This window comes from Scyliorhinus torazame, chromosome 14 (assembly GCF_047496885.1).
Source record: "Scyliorhinus torazame isolate Kashiwa2021f chromosome 14, sScyTor2.1, whole genome shotgun sequence".
In the NCBI taxonomy this organism is placed as follows: domain Eukaryota; kingdom Metazoa; phylum Chordata; class Chondrichthyes; order Carcharhiniformes; family Scyliorhinidae; genus Scyliorhinus; species Scyliorhinus torazame.
The window spans coordinates 9,165,991-9,187,799 of record NC_092720.1 but is presented as its reverse complement, the minus strand read 5'-3'; the positions used below and the strand labels follow the sequence as shown (position 1 = coordinate 9,187,799).

At 54.0% G+C, this 21,809-nt stretch overlaps 1 protein-coding gene across 1 annotated transcript in view; it reads left to right on the top strand.

Moving 5' to 3' along the window:
• Window positions 1-1,388: 1,388 nt before the first annotated feature.
• slc2a2 (solute carrier family 2 member 2) overlaps window positions 1,389-21,809 on the top strand; it is a 93,316-nt gene continuing 72,895 nt past the window's right edge. The window contains exon 1 of the mRNA XM_072473660.1: window positions 1,389-1,613. Coding sequence (XP_072329761.1) covers window positions 1,404-1,613 — 210 coding nt within the window. The 5' untranslated portion in view covers window positions 1,389-1,403. The remainder of the gene's footprint in view (window positions 1,614-21,809) is intronic.

Sequence of the window (21,809 nt, the reverse complement as noted above, 5' to 3'; positions counted from 1 at the left end):
TGATTCATTAACACACTCAGTGATTCGCTAACACACTCACTGAATCATTAACACACTCAGTGATTCACTAACACACACTCAGTGATTCACTGACAGGCACTGATTCACTAACACACTCACTGATTCACTAACACTTATTCAGTGATTCACTAACACACATTCAGTGATTCACTAACACACACTGATTCACTAACACACGCTCAGTGATTCACTAACACACTCAGTGATTCATTAAAAAACTCAGTGATTCACTAACACACACAGTGATTCACTAACACACACTCAGTGATTCACTAATGCACACTCAGTGATTCACTAACACACTCAGTGATTCACTAACACACTCACTGTTTCACTAACATACACTCAGTGATTCACTAACACACATTCAGTGATTCACTAACGCACACTGATTCACTACACACACTCAGTGATTCACTAACGCACACTCAGTGATTCACTAACACACTCAGTGATTCACTAACACACATCTGGCGATTCACTAACACACACAGTGATTCGCTAACACACACTCAGTGATTCACTAACACACAGTGATGCACCAACACATACTCAATGATTCACTAACACACACCGAGTGATTCAAAACAAACACCTAACGATTCAATAACACACACAGTGATTCACTAACACACACTAATTAATTAACAAACACACACTGATTCACTAACACACACTCAGTGATTCACTAACACACATTCATGTGATTCACTAACACACTCAGATTCACTAACACACACTCAGTGATTCACTAACACGCACTCAGTGATTCACTAACACACACTCAGTGATTCACTAACACACCCAGTGATTCATTAACACACTCAGTGATTCGCTAACACACTCACTGAATCATTAACACACTCAGTGATTCACTAACACACACTCAGTGATTCACTAACACACACCTGATGATTCACTAACACACACAGTGATTCGCTAACACACACTCAGTGATTCGCTAACACACACTCTGTGATTCACTAACACACATTCAGTAATTCACTAACACACTCACTGATTCACTAACTCACTGTGATTCACTAACACACACTCAGTGATTCACTAACACACACTAATTCACTAACAAACACATACTGATTCACTAACACACACTCAGTGATTCACGAACACACACTAAGGTGATTCACTAACACACTCAGATTCACTAACACACTCAGTGATTCACTAGCACACACCGAGCGATTCACAAACACAGACAGTGATTCGCTAACACACACTCAGTGATTCACTAACACACACTCAGTGATTCACTAACACACACTGATTCACCAATAATTCACCCACGCACACATTCTGACAAACAGGCATTCCGCATTATCTCGCCTACATCCCCGAGAGGGGGGTGGATTCTTTCCTGTATGAGCATCCGATCAAATCAAGTTAATCGATATCTCTGGCTTGATAAGAGTGCGCCAATCCGTTTGGGGTCGGCTCCTTTAAGCTTTGAAGCCGCACGTCTGTTAAAAGGGAGGCTCCAGGTGTCAGTGACAGCCTCTGGCACCTTCACCATTCGAGATTCCTCAGCATCGGAGATGGGGAAGCTGAGTGCGGAGGGGGGACGGGACAAGGTGAGTGTGTGAGCGTGTGTGAGGGAGGGAGAGGGTCTGTCACAGCAGGGACCACCCCGGGGTCCCAGGACCCTTCCCCACCGCCTGTGCTGTGACATTTCACCGGGGAGCCAGTGAAACTGACCAGTGAAACTGAGCAGGTGTGAATGACAGGAGAGACCTGGCTGCTGTCAGTCTGCCTGGAAGCCCCTCTCCCTGGCTTCAACATCTTCTCAGGGGGTCTTCACAACACCCCCAGGGAGATGTGAGTGCTTTCAGCTGTTGCAATGGAGGAAACACAGCAGCCAAATTGCGCAGAGAAAGATCCCACACAGCTGGAATTGGTGGGCGCTACTCCTCCAACAGTGCAGCACTCCCCCTCCTCAGCTCTGCCCTCAACACTCAGCCTGGCCAGGGGGGCACCAATCCCTCCCCCACACAGTCTGACCCAAAGCACAGTGACTGGCAGAGGTGCAGGGGAAAAACACAGAGACAGACCGGGTGGAAAAGCCCCGAATGAGGAAGTTTGTGGAGAGACAGAGAATCAGCAATTCTCTGTGAGTTTCTCAATGGTTTAACCTGGAGACAGCCCAGACTACGAACCTGCGCCAGTCCCACCACCGCAACAAGGACATTCTTCCTGCATTTGGACATTTATCAAGGAAGACTTGGAGATTCCTTTCGTGACGAGCGGATTTCGGCAAGTCTGCCTCGGGCATCACCTGTAAATATCGACAAATTCTTATAATTCCCAGAAAATATTAACTTTTTCCTGACCATTCCAGAGGATCCCTGTGCGGGTCCCCGGAGGGAGTGTGTCATATTTACAGGGGGTCCCCAGTGAGTGCGTCAGTATTTACAGCGGGTCCCCAGTGAGTGCGTCAATATTTGCAGGGGGTCCCGGGGAGTGTGTCAGTATTCACAGGGGGGTCCCCGGGGAGTGTGTCAGTATTTACAGGGGGCCCCGGGGAGTGTGTCAGTATTTACAGGGGCCCCCAGGGAGTGTCTCAGTATTTACAGGGGGTCCCCCGGGGAGTGTGTCAGTATTTACAGGGGGTCCCCCGGGGAGTGTGTCCGTAATTACAGGGGGCTCCCGGGGAGTGTGTCAGTATTTACAGGGTGTCCCCGGGAAGTGTGTCAGTATTTACAGGGGACCCCGGGGAGTGTGTCAGAGTTTACAGAGAGTCTCAGGGAGTGTGTCAGTATTTACAGATGTTCCCTGGGGAGTGTGTCAGTATTTACAGGGGGTTCACCAGAGGAGTGTCAGTATTTAGAGGGTGTCCCCGGGGAGTGTGTCAGTATATATAGAGGGTCCCCGGGGAGTGTGTCAGCATTTACAGGGGGTCCCCGGGGAGTGTGTCAGTATTTACAGAGGGTCCCCCGGGGAGTGTGTCAGTATTTACAGGGGGTCCCCGGGGAGTGTGTCAGTATTTACTGAGAGTCCCCGGGGACTGTGTCAGTATTTACACAGGATCCCCCAGGGAGTGTGTCAGTATTTACAGGGTCCTGGGGAGTGTGTCAGTATTTACAGGGGTGTCCCCGGGGAGTGTGTCAGTATTTACTGAGGGTCCCGGGGAGTGTGTGAGTATTTACTGAGGGTCCCGGGGAGTGTGTCAGTATTTACAGGGGACCCCGGGGAGTGTGTCAGTATTTACAGGGGACCCCGGGGAGTGTGTCAGTATTTACAGGGGACCCCGGGGAGTGTGTCAGTATTTACAGAGGGTCCCCGGGGAGTGTGTCAGTAATTACAGATGGTCCCCGGGGAATGTGTCAGTATTTACAGGGGAGTCCCTGGGGAGTGTGTCAGTATTTACTGAGGGTCCCCGGGGAGTGTGTCAGTATTTATAGGGGACCCCGGGGAGTGTGTCAGTATTTACAGGGGACCCCGGGGAGTGTGTCAGTAATTACAGGGGAGTCCCCGGAGAGTGTGTCGGTAATTACAGGGGTCCCGGGGAATGCGTCAGTATTTACAGGGGGTCCCCGGGGAGTGTGTCAGTATTTACAGGGAGTCCCCGGGGAGTGTGTCAGTAATTACAGGGGGTCCTGGGGAATGCGTCAGTATTTAAAGGGGACCCCGGGGAGTGTGTCAGAGTTTACAGAGAGTCTCAGGGAGTGTGTCAGTATTTACAGATGTTCCCTGGGGAGTGTGTCAGTATTTACAGGGGGTTCTCCAGAGGAGTGTCAGTATTTAGAGGGTGTCCCCGGGGAGTGTGTCAGTATATATAGAGGGTCCCCGGGGAGTGTGCCAGTATTTACAGAGGGTCCCGGGGAGTGTGTCTGTATTTACAGAGGGGCCCCAGGGAGTGTGTCAGTATTGGGCAGCACGGTAGCACGGTGGTTAGCACAGTCGCGTCACAGCTCCAGCGTTCCAGGTTCAATTCCCGGCTTGGGTCACTGTCTGTGCGGAGTCTGCACGTTCTCCCCGTGTCTGCGTGGGTTTCCTCCAGGTGCTCCGGTTTCCTCCCACAATCCAAAGATGTGCAGGTTAGGTGATTGGCCATGATAAATTGCCCGTAGTGTCCAAAACAGGTGAGGTGGGGTTACTGGGTAACAGGTATAGTGTGGGGATGTGGGCTTAAGTAGGGTGCTCTTTCCAAGGGCCGGTGCAGACCTGATGGGCCGAATGGCCTCCTTCTGCACTGTAAATTCTATGATCCTATGGTCTATTTACATGGTGTTCTCGGGGAGTCTGTCAATATTTACTGAGGATCCCGGGGAGTGTGTCAGTATTTACAGGGAGTCCCCGGGGAGTGTGTCAGTATTTACAGAGGGTCCCCCGGGGAGTGTGTCAGTGTTTACTGAGGGTCCCCGGGGAGTGTGTCAGTATTTACACAGGATCCCCCAGGGAGTGTGTCAGTATTTACAGAGGGTCCTGGGGAGTGTGTCAGTATTTACAGGGGTGTCCCCGGGGAGTGTGTCAGTATTTACTGAGGGTCCCGGGGAGTGTGTGAGTATTTACTGAGGGTCCCGGGGAGTGTGTCAGTATTTACAGGGGATCCCCGGGGAGTGTGTCAGTATTTACAGGGGTCCCCGGGGAGTGTGTCAGTATTTACAGAGGGTCCTGGGGAGTGTGTCAGTAATTATAGGGGAGTCCCCGGGGAGTGTGTCAGTATTTACAGGGAGTCGCCGGGGAGTGTGTCAGTAATTACAGGGGGTCCCGGGGAATGCGTCAGTATTTACAGGGGGTCCCCGGGGAGTGTGTCAGTATTTACAGAGGGTCCCCGGGAAGTGTGTCAGTAATTACAGGGTGTCCCCGGGGAGTGTGTCAGTAATTACAGGGGGTCCCGGGGAGTGAGACAGTATTTACAGGGGGTCCCCCGGGGAGTGAGTCCGTTTTTACAGGGGGTCCCCCGAGTAGTGCGTCAGTATTTACAGGGGGTCCCCCGGGGAGTGTGTCAGGATTTACAGGGGCCCCGGGGAGTGTGTCAGTATTTACAGGGGACCCCGGGGAGTGTGTCAGTATTTACAGGGGGTCCCCGGGGAGTGTGTCAATATTTACAGGGGGGCCCCGGGGAGTGTGTCAGTATTTACAGGGGGTCCCCGGGGAGTGTGTCAGTATTTACAGGGGTCCCCCGGGGAGTGTGTCAGTATTTACAGATGTTCCCTGGGGAGTGTGTCAGTATTTACAGGGGGTTCTCCAGAGGAGTGTCAGTATTTAGAGGGTGTCCCCGGGGAGTGTGTCAGTATATATAGAGGGTCCCCGGGGAGTGTGTCAATATTTACAGGGGGTCCCGGGGAGTGTGTCTGTATTTACAGAGGGTCCCCGGGGAGTGTGTCAGTATTGGGCAGCACGGTAGCACGGTGGTTAGCACAGCTGCGTCACAGCTCCAGCGTTCCAGGTTCAATTCCCGGCTTGGGTCACTGTCTGTGCGGAGTCTGCACGTTCTTCCCGTGTCTGCGTGGGCTTCCTCCGGATGCTCCGGTTTCCTCCCACAATCCAAAGATGTGCAGGTTAGGTGATTGGCCATGATAAATTGCCCTTAGTGTCCAAAACAGGTGAGGTGGGGTTACTGGGTAACAGGTATAGTGTGGGGGTGGGGCTTAAGTAGGGTGCTCTTTCCAAGGGCCGGTGCAGACCTGATGGGCCGAATGGCCTCCTTCTGCACTGAAAATTCTATGAACCTATGGTCTATTTACATGGTGTTCCCGGGGAGTCTGTCAATATTTACTGAGGATCCCGGGGAGTGTGTCAGTATTTACAGGGGGTCCCCGGGGAGTGTGTCAGTATTTACAGAGGGTCCCCCGGGGAGTGTGTCAGTATTTACTGAGGGTCCCCGGGGAGTGTGTCAGTATTTACACAGGATCCCCCAGGGAGTGTGTCAGTATTTACAGAGGGTCCTGGGGAGTGTGTCAGTATTTACAGGGGTGTCCCCGGGGAGTGTGTCAGTATTTACTGAGGGTCCCGGGGAGTGTGTCAGTATTTACAGGGGACCCCGGGGAGTGTGTCAGTTTTTACAGGGGACCCCGGGGAGTGTGTCATTATTTACAGAGGGTCCCCGGGGAGTGTGTCAGTATTTACAGGGGGTCCCCGGGGAATGTGTCAGTATTTACAGGGGGTCCCCGGGGAGTGTGTCAGTATTTACAGGGGACCCCGGGGAATGTGTCAGTATTTACAGAGGGTCCCCGGGGAATGTGTCAGTATTTACAGGGGGTCCCCAGGGAGTGTGTCAGTAATTACAGAGGGTCCCCGGGGAATGTGTCATTATTTACAGGGCGTCCCCGGGGAGTGTGTCAGTATTTACAGGGGGTCCCCGGGGAGTGTGTCAGTATTTACAGAGGATCCTGTGGAGTGTGTCAGTAATTACAGGGGGTCCCCGGGGAGTGTGTCAGTATTTACAGAGGGTCCTGTGGAGTGTGTCAGTAATTACAGGGGGTCCCCGGGGAATGTGTCAGTATTTACAGGGGGTCCCCGGAGAGTGTGTCAGTATTTACAGGGGGTCCCCGGGGAGTGTGTCAGTATTTACAGAGGATCCTGTGGAGTGTGTCAGTAATTACAGGGGGTCCCCGAGGAGTGTGTCAGTATTTACAAGGGGTCCCCGGGGAGTGTGTCAGTATTTACAGGGGGTCCCCGGGGAGTGTGTCAGTAATTACAGAGGGTCCCCGGCGAGTGTGTCAGTATTTACAGGGGGTTCCCGGGGAGTGAGTCAGTACTTACAGGGGGTCCCTGGGGAGTTTGTCAGCATTTACAGATGGTCCCCGGGGAGTGTGTCATTATTTTCAGAAGGGTCCCCGGAGAGTGTGTCAGTATTTACAGAGTGTCCGAGGGAGTGTGTCAGTATTTACAGAGGGTCCCCAGGGAGTGTGTCAGTATTTACAGAGGGTCCCCGGGGAGTGTGTCAGTATTTACAGAAGGGTCCCCGGAGAGTGTGTCAGTATTTACAGATGGTACCCGGGGAGTGTGTCAGTATTTACAGATGGTCCCCGGGGAGTGTGTCAGTATTTTCAGAGGGTCCCCAGGGAGTGTGTCAGTATTTACAAAGGGTCCCGGGGGAGTGTGTCTGTATTTACAGAGGGTCCCGGGGGAGTGTGTCAGTATTTACAGAGGTGTCCCCGGGGAGTGTGTCAGTATTTACAGTGGGTCCCGGGGAGTGTGTCAGTAATTACAGAGGGTCCCGGGGAGTGTGTCAGTATTTACAGGGGGTCCCGGGGAGTGTGTCAGTAATTACAGAGGGTCCCGGGGAGTGTGTCAGTATTTACAGGGGGTCCCCGGGGAGTGTGTCAGTATTTTTATGTTAACCCCGGGGAATGTGTCAGTATTTACAGAGGGTCCCGGGGAATGTGTCAGTATTTACAGGGGGTCTCGGGGAGTGTGTCAGTATTTACAGAGGGTCTCGGGGGAGTGTGTCAGTATTTACAGGGTGTCCCCGGGGAGTGTGTCAGTATTTACAGGGGGTCCCGGGGAGTGTGTCAGTATTTATATGTTAACCCCGGGGAGTGTGTCAGTTTTACAGATGGTCCCCGGGGAGTGTGTCAATTTTTACAGAGGGTCCCCGGAGAGTGTGTCAGTATTTCCGGGGGGGTCCCCGGGGTGTGTGTCAGTATTTACAGAGAGTCCCCGGGGAATGTGTCAGTATTTACAGAGGGTCCCGGGGAGAGTGTCAGTATTTACAGAGGGTCCCGGGGAGAGTGTCAGTATTTACAGAGGGTCCCGGGGAGTGTGTCAGTATTTACAGAGGGTCCCGGGGAGTGTGTCAGTATTTACAGGGGTTCCCGGGGAGTGTGTCAGTATTTACAGGGGACCCCGGGGAGTGTGTCAGTATTTACAGGGGTTCCCGGGGAGTGTGTCAGTATTTACAGTGGACCCCGGGGAGTGTGTCAGTATTTACAGGGGTTCCCGGGGAGTGTGTCAGTATTTACAGGGGACCCCGGGGAGTGTGTCAGTATTTACAGATGGTCCCGGGGAGTGTGTCAATAATTACAGGGTGTCCCCGGAGAGCGTGTCAGTAATTACATGGGGTCCCGGGGAATGTGTCAGTATTTACAGGGGCTCCCCGGAGAGTGTGTCAGTATTTACAGGGGGTCCCCCGGGGAGTATGTCAGTAATTACAGAGGGTCCTGGGGAGTGTGTCAGTAATTACAGGGTGTCCCCGGGGAGTGTGTCAGTAATTGCGGGGGGTCCCGGTGAGTGAGTCAGTAATTACAGGGTGTCCCCGTGGAGTGTGTCAGTAATTACAGGGGGTCCCGGGGAGTGTGCCAGTATTTACAGGGGCTCCCCGGAGAGTGTGTCAGTATTTACATAGGGTCCCCAGGGAGTGTGTCAGTATTTACAGGGGGTCCCCCGGGGAGTGTGTCAGTATTTACAAGGGGTCCCCCGGGGAGTATGTCAGTAATTACAGAGGGTCCTGGGGAGTGTGTCAGTATTTACAGAGGGTCCCGGGGAGTGTGTCAGTATTTACAGGGGTTCCCGGGGAGTGTGTCAGTATTTACAGGGGACCCCGGGGAGTGTGTCAGTATTTACAGGGGACCCCGGGGAGTGTGTCAGTATTTACAGATGGTCCCGGGGAGTGTGTCAATAATTACAGGGTGTCCCCGGGGAGCGTGTCAGTAATTACATGGGGTCCCGGGGAATGTGTCAGTAATTACAGGGGGTCCCGGGGAGTGTGTCATTATTTACAGAGGGTTCCCGGAGAGTGTGTCAGTATTACAGAGGGTCCCCAGGGAGTGTGTCAGTATTTACAGGGGGTCCCCCGGGGAGTGTGTCAGTATTTACATGGGGTCCCCCGGGGAGTATGTCAGTATTTACAGAGGGTCTCGGGAATGTGTCAGTATTGACAGAGGCTCCTGAGGAGTGTGTCAGTAATTACAGGGTGTCGCCGGGGAATGTGTCAGTAATTACAGGGGGTCCCAGGGAGTGTGTCAGTATTTACAGGGGACCCCGGGGAGTGTGTCAGTATTTACAGGGGTTCCCGGGGAGTGTGTCAGTATTTACAGTGGACCCCGGGGAGTGTGTCAGTATTTACAGGGGTTCCCGGGGAGTGTGTCAGTATTTACAGGGGACCCCGGGGAGTGTGTCAGTATTTACAGATGGTCCCGGGGAGTGTGTCAATAATTACAGGGTGTCCCCGGAGAGCGTGTCAGTAATTACATGGGGTCCCGGGGAATGTGTCAGTATTTACAGGGGCTCCCCGGAGAGTGTGTCAGTATTTACAGGGGGTCCCTCGGGGAGTATGTCAGTAATTACAGAGGGTCCTGGGGAGTGTGTCAGTAATTACAGGGTGTCCCCGGGGAGTGTGTCAGTAATTGCGGGGGGTCCCGGTGAGTGAGTCAGTAATTACAGGGTGTCCCCGTGGAGTGTGTCAGTAATTACAGGGGGTCCCGGGGAGTGTGCCAGTATTTACAGGGGCTCCCCGGAGAGTGTGTCAGTATTTACATAGGGTCCCCAGGGAGTGTGTCAGTATTTACAGGGGGTCCCCCGGGGAGTGTGTCAGTATTTACAAGGGGTCCCCCGGGGAGTATGTCAGTAATTACAGAGGGTCCTGGGGAGTGTGTCAGTATTTACAGAGGGTCCCGGGGAGTGTGTCAGTATTTACAGGGGACCCCGGGGAGTGTGTCAGTATTTACAGATGGTCCCGGGGAGTGTGTCAATAATTACAGGGTGTCCCCGGGGAGCGTGTCAGTAATTACATGGGGTCCCGGGGAATGTGTCAGTAATTACAGGGGGTCCCGGGGAGTGTGTCATTATTTACAGAGGGTTCCCGGAGAGTGTGTCAGTATTACAGAGGGTCCCCAGGGAGTGTGTCAGTATTTACAGGGGGTCCCCCGGGGAGTGTGTCAGTATTTACATGGGGTCCCCCGGGGAGTATGTCAGTATTTACAGAGGGTCTCGGGAATGTGTCAGTATTGACAGAGGCTCCTGAGGAGTGTGTCAGTAATTACAGGGTGTCGCCGGGGAATGTGTCAGTAATTACAGGGGGTCCCAGGGAGTGTGTCAGTATTTACAGGGGCTCCCCGGAGAGTGTGTCATTATTTACAGAGGGTCCCGGGGAGTGTGCCAGTATTTACAGGGGCTCCCCGGAGAGTGTGTCAGTATTTACAGAGGGTCCCCAGGGAGTGTGTCAGTATTTACAGGGGGTCCCCCGGGGAGTGTGTCAGTATTTACAGGGGGTCCCCCGGGGAGTATGTCAGTAATTACAGAGGGTCCTGGGGAGTGTGTCAGTAATTACAGGGTGTCCCCGGGGAGTGTGTCATTAATTACAGGGGGTCCCGGTGAGTGAGTCAGTATTTACAGGTGGTCCCCGGGGAGTGTGTCAGTAATTACAGGGGGTCCCTGGGGAGTTGGTCAGTATTTATAGAGGGTCCTGGGGAGTGTGTCAGTAATTACAGGCTGTCCCCGGAGAGTGTGTCAGTATTTACAGGGGGTCCCCGGGGAGTGTGTCAGTATTTACAGAGGGTCCGGGGAGTGTGTCAGTAATTACAGGTTGTACCCGGGGAGTGTGTCAGTATTTACAGGGGACCCCGGGGAGTGTGTCAGTAATTACAGGGGACGCTGAGGAGTTTGTCAGTATTTACAGGGTGTCCCCGGAGAGTGTGTCAGTATTTGCAGAGGGTCCCCGGGGAGTGTGTCAGTATTTACAGAGTGTCCCCGTGGAGTGTGTCAGTGTTTACAGAGTGTCCCCGGGGAGTGTGTCAGTATTTACAGAGGGTCCGGGGGAGTGTGTCAGTACTTACTGAGGGTCCCCGGGGAGTGTATCAGTGTTTACAGAGGGTCCCCGGGGAGTGTCCCCGGGGAGTGTGTCAGTATTTACAGGGGGTCCCCGGGGAGTGTGTCAGTATTTACAGAGTGTCCGAGGGAGTGTGTCAGTATTTACAGAGGGTCCCCGGCGAGTATGTCAGTATTTACAGAGGGTCCCCGGGGAGTGTGTCAGTATTTACAGAGTGTCCCCGGGGAGTGTGTCGGTATTTACAGAGGGTCCCCGGGGAGTGTGTCGGTATTGACAGAGGGTCCGGGGGAGTGTATTAGTATTCACGGAGGGTCCCCGGGCAGTGTGTCGGTATTTACAGAGGGTCCCCGGGGAGAGTGTCAGTATTGGGCAGCACGGTAGCACGGTAGTTACCACAGTTGCTTCACAGCTCCAGGGTCGCAGGTTCGATTCCTGGCTTGGGTCACTGTTTGTGCGGAGTCTGCATGTTCTCCCAGTGTCTGCGTGGGTTTCCTCCGGGTGCTCCGGTTTCCTCCCACAGTCCAAAGATGTGCAGGTTAGGTGATTGGCCATGATAAATTGCCCTTAGTGTCCAAAACAGGTTAGGTGGGGTTACTGGGTAACGGGTATAGTGTGGGGATGTGGGCTTAAGTAGGGTGCTCTTTCCAAGGGCCGGTGCAGACCCGATGGGCCGAATGGCCTCCTTCTGCACTGTAAATTCTATGATCCTACGGTCTATTTACATGGTGTTCCCGGGGACCCTGTCAATATTTACTGAGGGTCCCCGGGGAGTGTGTCAGTATTTACAGGGAGTCCCCGGGGAGTGTGTCAGTATTTACAGGGGGTCCCCCGGGGAGTGTGTCAGTATGCACAGAGGATCCCCGGGGAGTGTGTCAGTATTTACAGGGAGTCCCCGGGGAGTGTGTCAGTATTTACAGGGGGTCCCCCGGGGAGTGTGTCAGTATTTACAGGGAGTCCCCGGGGAGTGTGTCAGTATTTACAGGGAGTCCCCGGGGAGTGTGTCAGTATGCACAGAGGATCCCCGGGGAGTGTGTCAGTATTTACAGGGGGTCCCCCGGGGAGTATGTCAGTATGCACAGAGGATCCCCGGGGAGTGTGTCAGTATTTACAGGGAGTCCCTGGGGAACAAAGAACAAAGAAATGTACAGCACAGGAACAGGCCCTTCGGCCATCCAAGCCCGTGCCAACCATGCTGCCCGACTAAATTACAATCTTCTACACTTCCTGGGTCCATATCCCACTGTTCCCATCCTATTCATGTATTTGTCAAGATGCCCCTTAAATGTTACTATCGTCCCTGCTTCCACCACCTCCTCCGGTAGCGAGTTCCAGGCACCCACTACCCTCTGTGTAAAAAACTTGCCTCATACATCTACTCTAAACCTTGCCCCTCTCACCTTAAACCTATGCCCCCTAGTAATTGACCCCTTAACCCTGGGGAAAAGCTTCTTACTATCCACTCTGTCTATGCCCCTCATAATTTTGTAGACCTCTATCAGGTCGCCCCTCAACCTCCGTCGTTCCAGTGAGAATAAACCGAGTTTATTCAACCGCTCCTCATAGCTAATGCCCTCCATACCAGGCAACATTCTGGTAAATCTCTTCTGCACCCTCTCGAAAGCCTCCACGTCCTTCTGGTAGTGTGGCGACCAGAATTGAACACTATACTCCAAGTGTGGCCTAACTAAGGTTCGAAACAGCTGCAACATGACTTGCCAATTCTTATACTCAATGCCCCGGCCAATGAAGGCAAGCATGCCGTATGCCTTCTTGACTACCTTCTCCACCTGTGTTGCCCCTTTCAGTGACCTGTAGACCTGTACTTCTAGATCTCTCTGACTTTCAATACTCTTGAGGGTTCTACCATTCACTGTATATTCCCTACCTGCATTAGACCTTCCAAAATGCATTACCTCACATTTGTTTGGATTAAACTCCATCTGCCATCTCTCCGCCCGAGTCTCCAAACAATCTAAATCCTGCTGTATCCTCTGACATCCCTCATCGCTATCCGCAATTCCACCAACCTTTGTGTCGTCTGCAAACTTACTAATCAGACCAGTTACATTTTCCTACAAATCATTTATATATACTACAAACAGCAAAGGTCCCAGCACTGATCCCTGTGGAACACCACTGGTCACAGCCCTCCAATTAGAAAAGCATCCTTCCATTGCTACTCTCTGCCTTCGATGACCTAGCCAGTTCTGTATCCACCTTGCCAGCTCACCCCTGATCCCACCTTTTGTACTAGTCTACCATGAGGGACCTTGTCAAAGGCCTTACTGAAGTCCATATAGACAACATCCACTGCCCTACCTGCATCAATCATCTTTGTGACCTTCTCGAAAAACTCTATCAAGTTAGTGAGACACGACCTCCCCTTCACAAAACCGTGCTGCCTCTCACTAATACGTCCATTTGCTTCCAAATGGGAGTAGATCCTGTCTCAAAGAATTCTCTCCAGTAATTTTCCTACTACTGAAGTAAGGCTCACCGGCCTGTAGTTCCCTGGATTATCCTTGCTACCCTTCTTAAACAGAGGAGCAACATTGGCTATTCTCCAGTCCTCCAGGACATCACCTGAAGACAGTGAGGATCCAAAGATTTCTGCCAAGGCCTCAGCAATTTCCTCTCCAGCCTCCTTCAGTATTGTGGGGTAGATCCCATTAGGCCCTCGGGACTTATCTACTTTAATATTTTTCAAGACGCCCAACACCTCGTCTTTTTGGATCTCAATGTGACCCAGGCTATCTACACACCCTTCTCCAGACTCAACAGCTACCAATTCCTTCTCTTTGGTGAATACTGATGCAAAGTATTCATTTAGTACCTCGCCCATTTCCTCTGGCTCCACACATAGATTCCCTTGCCTATCCTTCAGTGGGCCAACCCATTCCCTGGCTACCCTCTTGCTTTTTATGTACGTGTAAAAAGCCTTGGGATTTTACTTAACCCTATTTGCCAATGACTTTTCATGACCCCTTCTAGCCCTCCTGATTCCTTCCTTCCTCCTTTCCTTATATTCCACACAGGCTTCGTCTGTTCCCAGCCTTTTAGCCCTGACAAATGCCTCCTTTTTCTTTTTGACGAGGCCTACAATATCCCTCGTTATCCAAGGTTCCCAAAAATTGCCGTATTTATCCTTCTTCCTCACAGGAACATGCCGGTCCTGATTTCCTTTCAACTGACACTTGAAAGCCTCCCACATGTCAGATGTTGATTTGCCCTCAAACATCCGCCCCCAATCTATGTTCTTCAGTTCCCGCCTAATATTGTTATAATTAGCCTTCCCCCAATTTAGCACATTCATCCTCGGACCACTCTTATCCTTGTCCACCAGCACTTTAAAACTTACTGAATTGTGGTCACTGTTCCCGAAATGCTCCCCTACTGAAACCTCTACGACCTGGTCGGGCTCATTCCCCAATACCAGGTCCAGTACTTACAGAGTGTCCCGGGGAGTGTGTCAGTATTTACAGGCAGTCGACGGGGAGTGAGTCAGTATTCACAGAGGGTCCCGGGGAGTGTGTCAGTATTTCCCGGGCAGAGTGTCAATATTTACAGAGGGTCCCCCGGGGAGTGTGTGAGTATTTACAGGGGGGTCACCGGGGGGTGTGTCAGTATTTACAGGGGCTCCCCGGAGAGTGTGTCAGTATTTACAGAGGGTTCCCGGGAGTGTGTCAGTATTTACAGGGTGTCCCTGGGGAGTATGTCTGTATTTACAGAGGGTCCCCGGGGTGCGTCAATATTTACAGAGGGTCCCTGGTCGTGTGTCAGTATTGACAGAGGACACGGGGAATGGGGCAGTATTTACAATAGATTCCCGGGGATTGTGTCAGTATTTACAGGGGGTCCCCGGGGAGTGTGTCAGTAATTACAGAGAGTCCCGGGGAGTGCGTCAGTATTTACAGGGGGTCCCCGGGGAGTGTGTCAGGATTTACAGGGAGTCCCCGGAGAGTGTGTCAGTATTTACAGGGGGTCCCCGGGGAGTTTGTCAGTATTTACAGGGGAGCCCCCGGGGAGTGTGTCAGAATTTACAAGGGGTCCCCGGGGTGTGTGTCAGTATTTACAGGGGGTCCCCGGGGAGTGTGTCAGTATTTACAGGGGGCCCCCGGGGAGTGTGTCAGTATTTACAGAGGTGTCCCCGTGGAGTGTGTCAGTATTTACAGGGGGTCCCCGGGGAGTGTGTCAGTATTTACAGGGGGTCCCCAGGGAGTGTGTCAGTATTTACAGGGGAGCCCCCGGGGAGTGTGTCAGTATTTACAGGGGGCCCCCGGGGAGTGTGTCAGTATTTACAGGGGGCCCCCGTGGAGTGTGTCAGTATTTACAGGGGGCCCCCGGGGAGTGTGTCAGTATTTACAGGGGGGCCCCGGGGAGTGTGTCAGTATTTACAGGGGGCCCACGTGGAGTGTGTCAGTATTTACAGGGGGCCCCCGGGGAGTGTGTCAGTATTTACAGGGGGCCCCCGGGGAGTGTGTCAGTATTTACAGGGGGGCCCCGGGGAGTGTGTCAGTATTTACAGGGGGCCCCCGGGGAGTGTGTCAGTATTTACAGGGGGTCCCCGGGGAGTGTGTCAGTATTTACAGGGGGTCCCCGGGGAGTGTGTCAGTATTTACAGGGGAGTCCCCGGGGAGTGTGTCAGTATTTACAGGAGTCCCCGGGGAGTGTGTCAGTATTTACAGGGAGTCCCCGGGGAGTGCGTCAGTATTTACAGGGGGTCCCCGGGGAGTGTGTCAGTATTTACAGGGGGTCCCCGGGGAGTGCGTCAGTATTTACAAGGGGTCCCCGGGAGTGTGTCAGTATTTACAGGGGGTCCCCGGGGAGTGTGTCAGTATTTACAGGGGGTCCCCGGGGAGTGCGTCAGTATTTACAAGGGGTCCCCGGGAGTGTGTCAGTATTTACAGAGTGTCCCCGGGAGTGTGTCAGTATTTACAGGGGGACCCCGGGAGTGTGTCAGTATTTACTGAGGATCCCGGGGAGTGTGTCAGTATTTACAGGTGGTCCTCGGGGAGTGTGTCAGTATTTACAGAGGGTCCCGGGGAGTGTGTCAGTATTTACAGGCAGTCCGCGGGGAGTGAGTCAGTATTCACAGAGGGTCCCGGGGAGTGTGTCAGTATTTCCCGGGCAGAGTGTCAATATTTACAGAGGGTCCCCCGGGGAGTGTGTGAGTATTTACAGGGGGGTCACCGGGGGGTGTGTCAGTATTTACAGGGGGTCCCGGGGGAGTGTGTCAGTATTTCCAGGGCGTCCCGGGCAGTGGGTCAGTATTTACAGGGTGTCCCTGGGGAGTGTGTCAGTATTTACAGAGGGTCCCCGGGGTGCGTCAATATTTACAGAGGGTCCCTGGTCGTGTGTCAGTATTGACAGAGGACACGGGGAATGGGGCAGTATTTACAATAGATTACCGGGGATTGTGTCAGTATTTACAGAGAGTCCCGGGGAGTGTGTCAGTATTTACAGGGGGTCCCCGGGGAGTGTGTCAGTATTTACAGGGGGTCCCCGGGGAGTGTGTCAGTATTTACAGGGGGTCCCTGGGCAGTGTGTCAGTATTTACAGAGGGTCCCGGGGAGTGTGTCAGTATTTCCCGGCAGAGTGTCAATATTTACAGAGGGTCCCCCGGGGAGTGTGTGAGTATTTACAGAGAGTCCCGGGGAGTGTGTCAGTATTTACAGGGGGTCCCCGGGGGAGTGTGTCAGTATTTACAGGGGGTCCCCCGGGGAGTGTGTCAGTATTTACAGGGGAGACCCCGGGGTGTGTGTCAGTATTTACAGGGGGTCCCCGTGAAGTGTGTCAGTATTTACAGGGAGTCCCGCGGAGTGTGTCAGTATTTACAGGGGGTCCCCAGGGAGTGTGTCAGTATTTACAGGGAGTCCCGGGGAGTGTGTCAGTATTTACAGGGAGTCCCGGGGAGTGTGTCAGTATTTACAGGGAGACCCCGGGGAGTGTGTCAGTATTTACAGGGGTCCCCGGGGAGTGTGTCAGTATTTACAGGGAGTCCCGGGGAGTGTGTCAGAATTTACAAGGGGTCCCCGGGGAGTGTGTCAGTATTTACAGGGGGTCCCCGGGGAGTGTGTCAGTATTTACAGAGGTGTCCCCGTGGAGTGTGTCAGTATTTACAGGGGGCCGCCGGGGAGCGTGTCAGTATTTACAGGGGGCCCCCGGGGAGTGTGTCAGTATTTACAGGGGGCCCCCGGGGAGCGTGTCAGTATTTACAGGGGTCCCCCGGGGAGTGTGTCAGTATTTACAGGGGGCCCCCGGGGAGTGTGTCAGTATTTACAGGGGGCCCCCGGGGAGTGTGTCAGTATTTACAGGGGGCCCCCGGGGAGTGTGTCAGTATTTACAGGGGGCCCCCGGGGAGCGTGTCAGTATTTACAGGGGTCCCCCGGGGAGTGTGTCAGTATTTACAGGGGGCCCCCGGGGAGTGTGTCAGTATTTACAGGGAGTTCCCGGGGAGTGTGTCAGTATTTACAGAGAGTCCCGGGGAGTGTGTCAGTATTTACAGGGGAGTCCCCGGGGAGTGTGTCAGTATTTACAGGGGAGTCCCCGGGGAGTGTGTCAGTATTTACAGGAGTCCCCGGGGAGTGTGTCAGTATTTACAGGGAGTCCCCGGGGAGTGCGTCAGTATTTACAGGGGGTCCCCGGGGAGTGTGTCAGTATTTACAGGGGGCCCCCGGGAAGTGTGTCAGTATTTACAGGGGGTCCCCGGGGAGTGTGTCAGTATTTACAGGCAGTCGACGGGGAGTGAGTCAGTATTCACAGAGGGTCCCGGGGAGTGTGTCAGTATTTCCCGGGCAGAGTGTTAATATTTACAGAGGGTCCCCCGGGGAGTGTGTGAGTATTTACAGGGGGGTCACCGGGGGGTGTGTCAGTATTTACAGGGGCTCCCCGGAGAGTGTGTCAGTATTTACAGAGGGTTCCCGGGAGTGTGTCAGTATTTACAGGGTGTCCCTGGGGAGTATGTCTGTATTTACAGAGGGTCCCCGGGGTGCGTCAATATTTACAGAGGGTCCCTGGTCGTGTGTCAGTATTGACAGAGGACACGGGGAATGGGGCAGTATTTACAATAGATTCCCGGGGATTGTGTCAGTATTTACAGAGAGTCCCGGGGAGTGCGTCAGTATTTACAGAGAGTCCCGGGGAGTGCGTCAGTATTTACAGGGGGTCCCCGGGGAGTGTGTCAGTAATTACAGAGAGTCCCGGGGAGTGCGTCAGTATTTACAGGGGGTCCCCGGGGAGTGTGTCAGGATTTACAGGGAGTCCCCGGAGAGTGTGTCAGTATTTACAGGGGGTCCCCGGGGAGTTTGTCAGTATTTACAGGGGAGCCCCCGGGGAGTGTGTCAGAATTTACAAGGGGTCCCCGGGGTGTGTGTCAGTATTTACAGGGGGTCCCCGGGGAGTGTGTCAGTATTTACAGGGGGCCCCCGGGGAGTGTGTCAGTATTTACAGAGGTGTCCCCGTGGAGTGTGTCAGTATTTACAGGGGGTCCCCGGGGAGTGTGTCAGTATTTACAGGGGGTCCCCAGGGAGTGTGTCAGTATTTACAGGGGAGCCCCCGGGGAGTGTGTCAGTATTTACAGGGGGCCCCCGGGGAGTGTGTCAGTATTTACAGGGGGCCCCCGTGGAGTGTGTCAGTATTTACAGGGGGCCCCCGGGGAGTGTGTCAGTATTTACAGGGGGGCCCCGGGGAGTGTGTCAGTATTTACAGGGGGCCCACGTGGAGTGTGTCAGTATTTACAGGGGGCCCCCGGGGAGTGTGTCAGTATTTACAGGGGGCCCCCGGGGAGTGTGTCAGTATTTACAGGGGGGCCCCGGGGAGTGTGTCAGTATTTACAGGGGGCCCCCGGGGAGTGTGTCAGTATTTACAGGGGGTCCCCGGGGAGTGTGTCAGTATTTACAGGGGGTCCCCGGGGAGTGTGTCAGTATTTACAGGGGGTCCCCGGGGAGTGTGTCAGTATTTACAGGGGGCCCCCGGGGAGTGTGTCAGTATTTACAGAGGTGTCCCCGTGGAGTGTGTCAGTATTTACAGGGGGTCCCCGGGGAGTGTGTCAGTATTTACAGGGGGTCCCCAGGGAGTGTGTCAGTATTTACAGGGGAGCCCCCGGGGAGTGTGTCAGTATTTACAGGGGGCCCCCGGGGAGTGTGTCAGTATTTACAGGGGGCCCCCGTGGAGTGTGTCAGTATTTACAGGGGGCCCCCGGGGAGTGTGTCAGTATTTACAGGGGGGCCCCGGGGAGTGTGTCAGTATTTACAGGGGGCCCACGTGGAGTGTGTCAGTATTTACAGGGGGCCCCCGGGGAGTGTGTCAGTATTTACAGGGGGCCCCCGGGGAGTGTGTCAGTATTTACAGGGGGGCCCCGGGGAGTGTGTCAGTATTTACAGGGGGCCCCCGGGGAGTGTGTCAGTATTTACAGGGGGTCCCCGGGGAGTGTGTCAGTATTTACAGGGGGTCCCCGGGGAGTGTGTCAGTATTTACAGGGGAGTCCCCGGGGAGTGTGTCAGTATTTACAGGAGTCCCCGGGGAGTGTGTCAGTATTTACAGGGAGTCCCCGGGGAGTGCGTCAGTATTTACAGGGGGTCCCCGGGGAGTGTGTCAGTATTTACAGGGGGTCCCCGGGGAGTGCGTCAGTATTTACAAGGGGTCCCCGGGAGTGTGTCAGTATTTACAGGGGGTCCCCGGGGAGTGTGTCAGTATTTACAGGGGGTCCCCGGGGAGTGCGTCAGTATTTACAAGGGGTCCCCGGGAGTGTGTCAGTATTTACAGAGTGTCCCCGGGAGTGTGTCAGTATTTACAGGGGGACCCCGGGAGTGTGTCAGTATTTACTGAGGATCCCGGGGAGTGTGTCAGTATTTACAGGTGGTCCTCGGGGAGTGTGTCAGTATTTACAGAGGGTCCCGGGGAGTGTGTCAGTATTTACAGGCAGTCCGCGGGGAGTGAGTCAGTATTCACAGAGGGTCCCGGGGAGTGTGTCAGTATTTCCCGGGCAGAGTGTCAATATTTACAGAGGGTCCCCCGGGGAGTGTGTGAGTATTTACAGGGGGGTCACCGGGGGGTGTGTCAGTATTTACAGGGGGTCCCGGGGGAGTGTGTCAGTATTTCCAGGGCGTCCCGGGCAGTGGGTCAGTATTTACAGGGTGTCCCTGGGGAGTGTGTCAGTATTTACAGAGTGTCCCCGGGGTGCGTCAATATTTACAGAGGGTCCCTGGTCGTGTGTCAGTATTGACAGAGGACACGGGGAATGGGGCAGTATTTACAATAGATTACCGGGGATTGTGTCAGTATTTACAGAGAGTCCCGGGGAGTGTGTCAGTATTTACAGGGGGTCCCCGGGGAGTGTGTCAGTATTTACAGGGGGTCCCCGGGGAGTGTGTCAGTATTTACAGGGGGTCCCTGGGCAGTGTGTCAGTATTTACAGAGGGTCCCGGGGAGTGTGTCAGTATTTCCCGGCAGAGTGTCAATATTTACAGAGGGTCCCCCGGGGAGTGTGTGAGTATTTACAGAGAGTCCCGGGGAGTGTGTCAGTATTTACAGGGGGTCCCCGGGGGAGTGTGTCAGTAGTTACAGGGGGTCCCCCGGGGAGTGTGTCAGTATTTACAGGGGAGACCCCGGGGTGTGTGTCAGTATTTACAGGGGGTCCCCGTGAAGTGTGTCAGTATTTACAGGGAGTCCCGGGGAGTGTGTCAGTATTTACAGGGGGTCCCCAGGGAGTGTGTCAGTATTTACAGGGAGTCCCGGGGAGTGTGTCAGTATTTACAGGGAGTCCCGGGGAGTGTGTCAGTATTTACAGGGAGACCCCGGGGAGTGTGTCAGTATTTACAGGGGTCCCCGGGGAGTGTGTCAGTATTTACAGGGAGTCCCGGGGAGTGTGTCAGAATTTACAAGGGGTCCCCGGGGAGTGTGTCAGTATTTACAGGGGGTCCCCGGGGAGTGTGTCAGTATTTACAGAGGTGTCCCCGTGGAGTGTGTCAGTATTTACAGGGGGCCCCCGGGGAGCGTGTCAGTATTTACAGGGGGCCCCCGGGGAGTGTGTCAGTATTTACAGGGGACCCCCGGGGAGCGTGTCAGTATTTACAGGGGTCCCCCGGGGAGTGTGTCAGTATTTACAGGGAGCCCCGGGGAGTGTGTCAGTATTTACAGGGGGCCCCCGGGGAGTGTGTCAGTATTTACAGGGGGCCCCCGGGGAGTGTGTCAGTATTTACAGGGGGCCCCCGGGGAGCGTGTCAGTATTTACAGGGGTCCCCCGGGGAGTGTGTCAGTATTTACAGGGGGCCCCCGGGGAGTGTGTCAGTATTTACAGGGAGTTCCCGGGGAGTGTGTCAGTATTTACAGAGAGTCCCGGGGAGTGTGTCAGTATTTACAGGGGAGTCCCCGGGGAGTGAGTCAGTATTTACAGGGGAGTCCCCGGGGAGTGTGTCAGTATTTACAGGAGTCCCCGGGGAGTGTGTCAGTATTTACAGGGAGTCCCCGGGGAGTGCGTCAGTATTTACAGGGGGTCCCCGGGGAGTGTGTCAGTATTTACAGGGGGCCCCCGGGAAGTGTGTCAGTATTTACAGGGGGTCCCCGGGGAGTGTGTCAGTATTTACAGGGGGTCCCCGGGGAGTGTGTCAGTATTTACAGGGGGTCCCTGGGCAGTGTGTCAGTATTTACAGGGGGTCCCCGGGGAGTGTGTCAGTATTTACAGGGGGCCCCCGGGAAGTGTGTCAGTATTTACAGGGGGTCCCCGGGGAGTGTGTCAGTATTTACAGGGGGTCCCCGGGGAGTGTGTCAGTATTTACAGGGGGTGCCTGGGCAGTGTGTCAGTATTTACAGGGGGTCCCCGGGGAGTGCGTCAGTATTTACAAGGGGTCCCCGGGAGTGTGTCAGTATTTACAGAGTGTCCCCGGGAGTGTGTCAGTATTTACAGGGGGACCCCGGGAGTGTGTCAGTATTTACTGAGGATCCCGGGGAGTGTGTCAGTATTTACAGGTGGTCCTCGGGGAGTGTGTCAATATTTACAGAGGGTCCCCCGGGGAGTGCGTCAGTATTTACAGAGGGTCCCGGGGAGTGTGTCAGTATT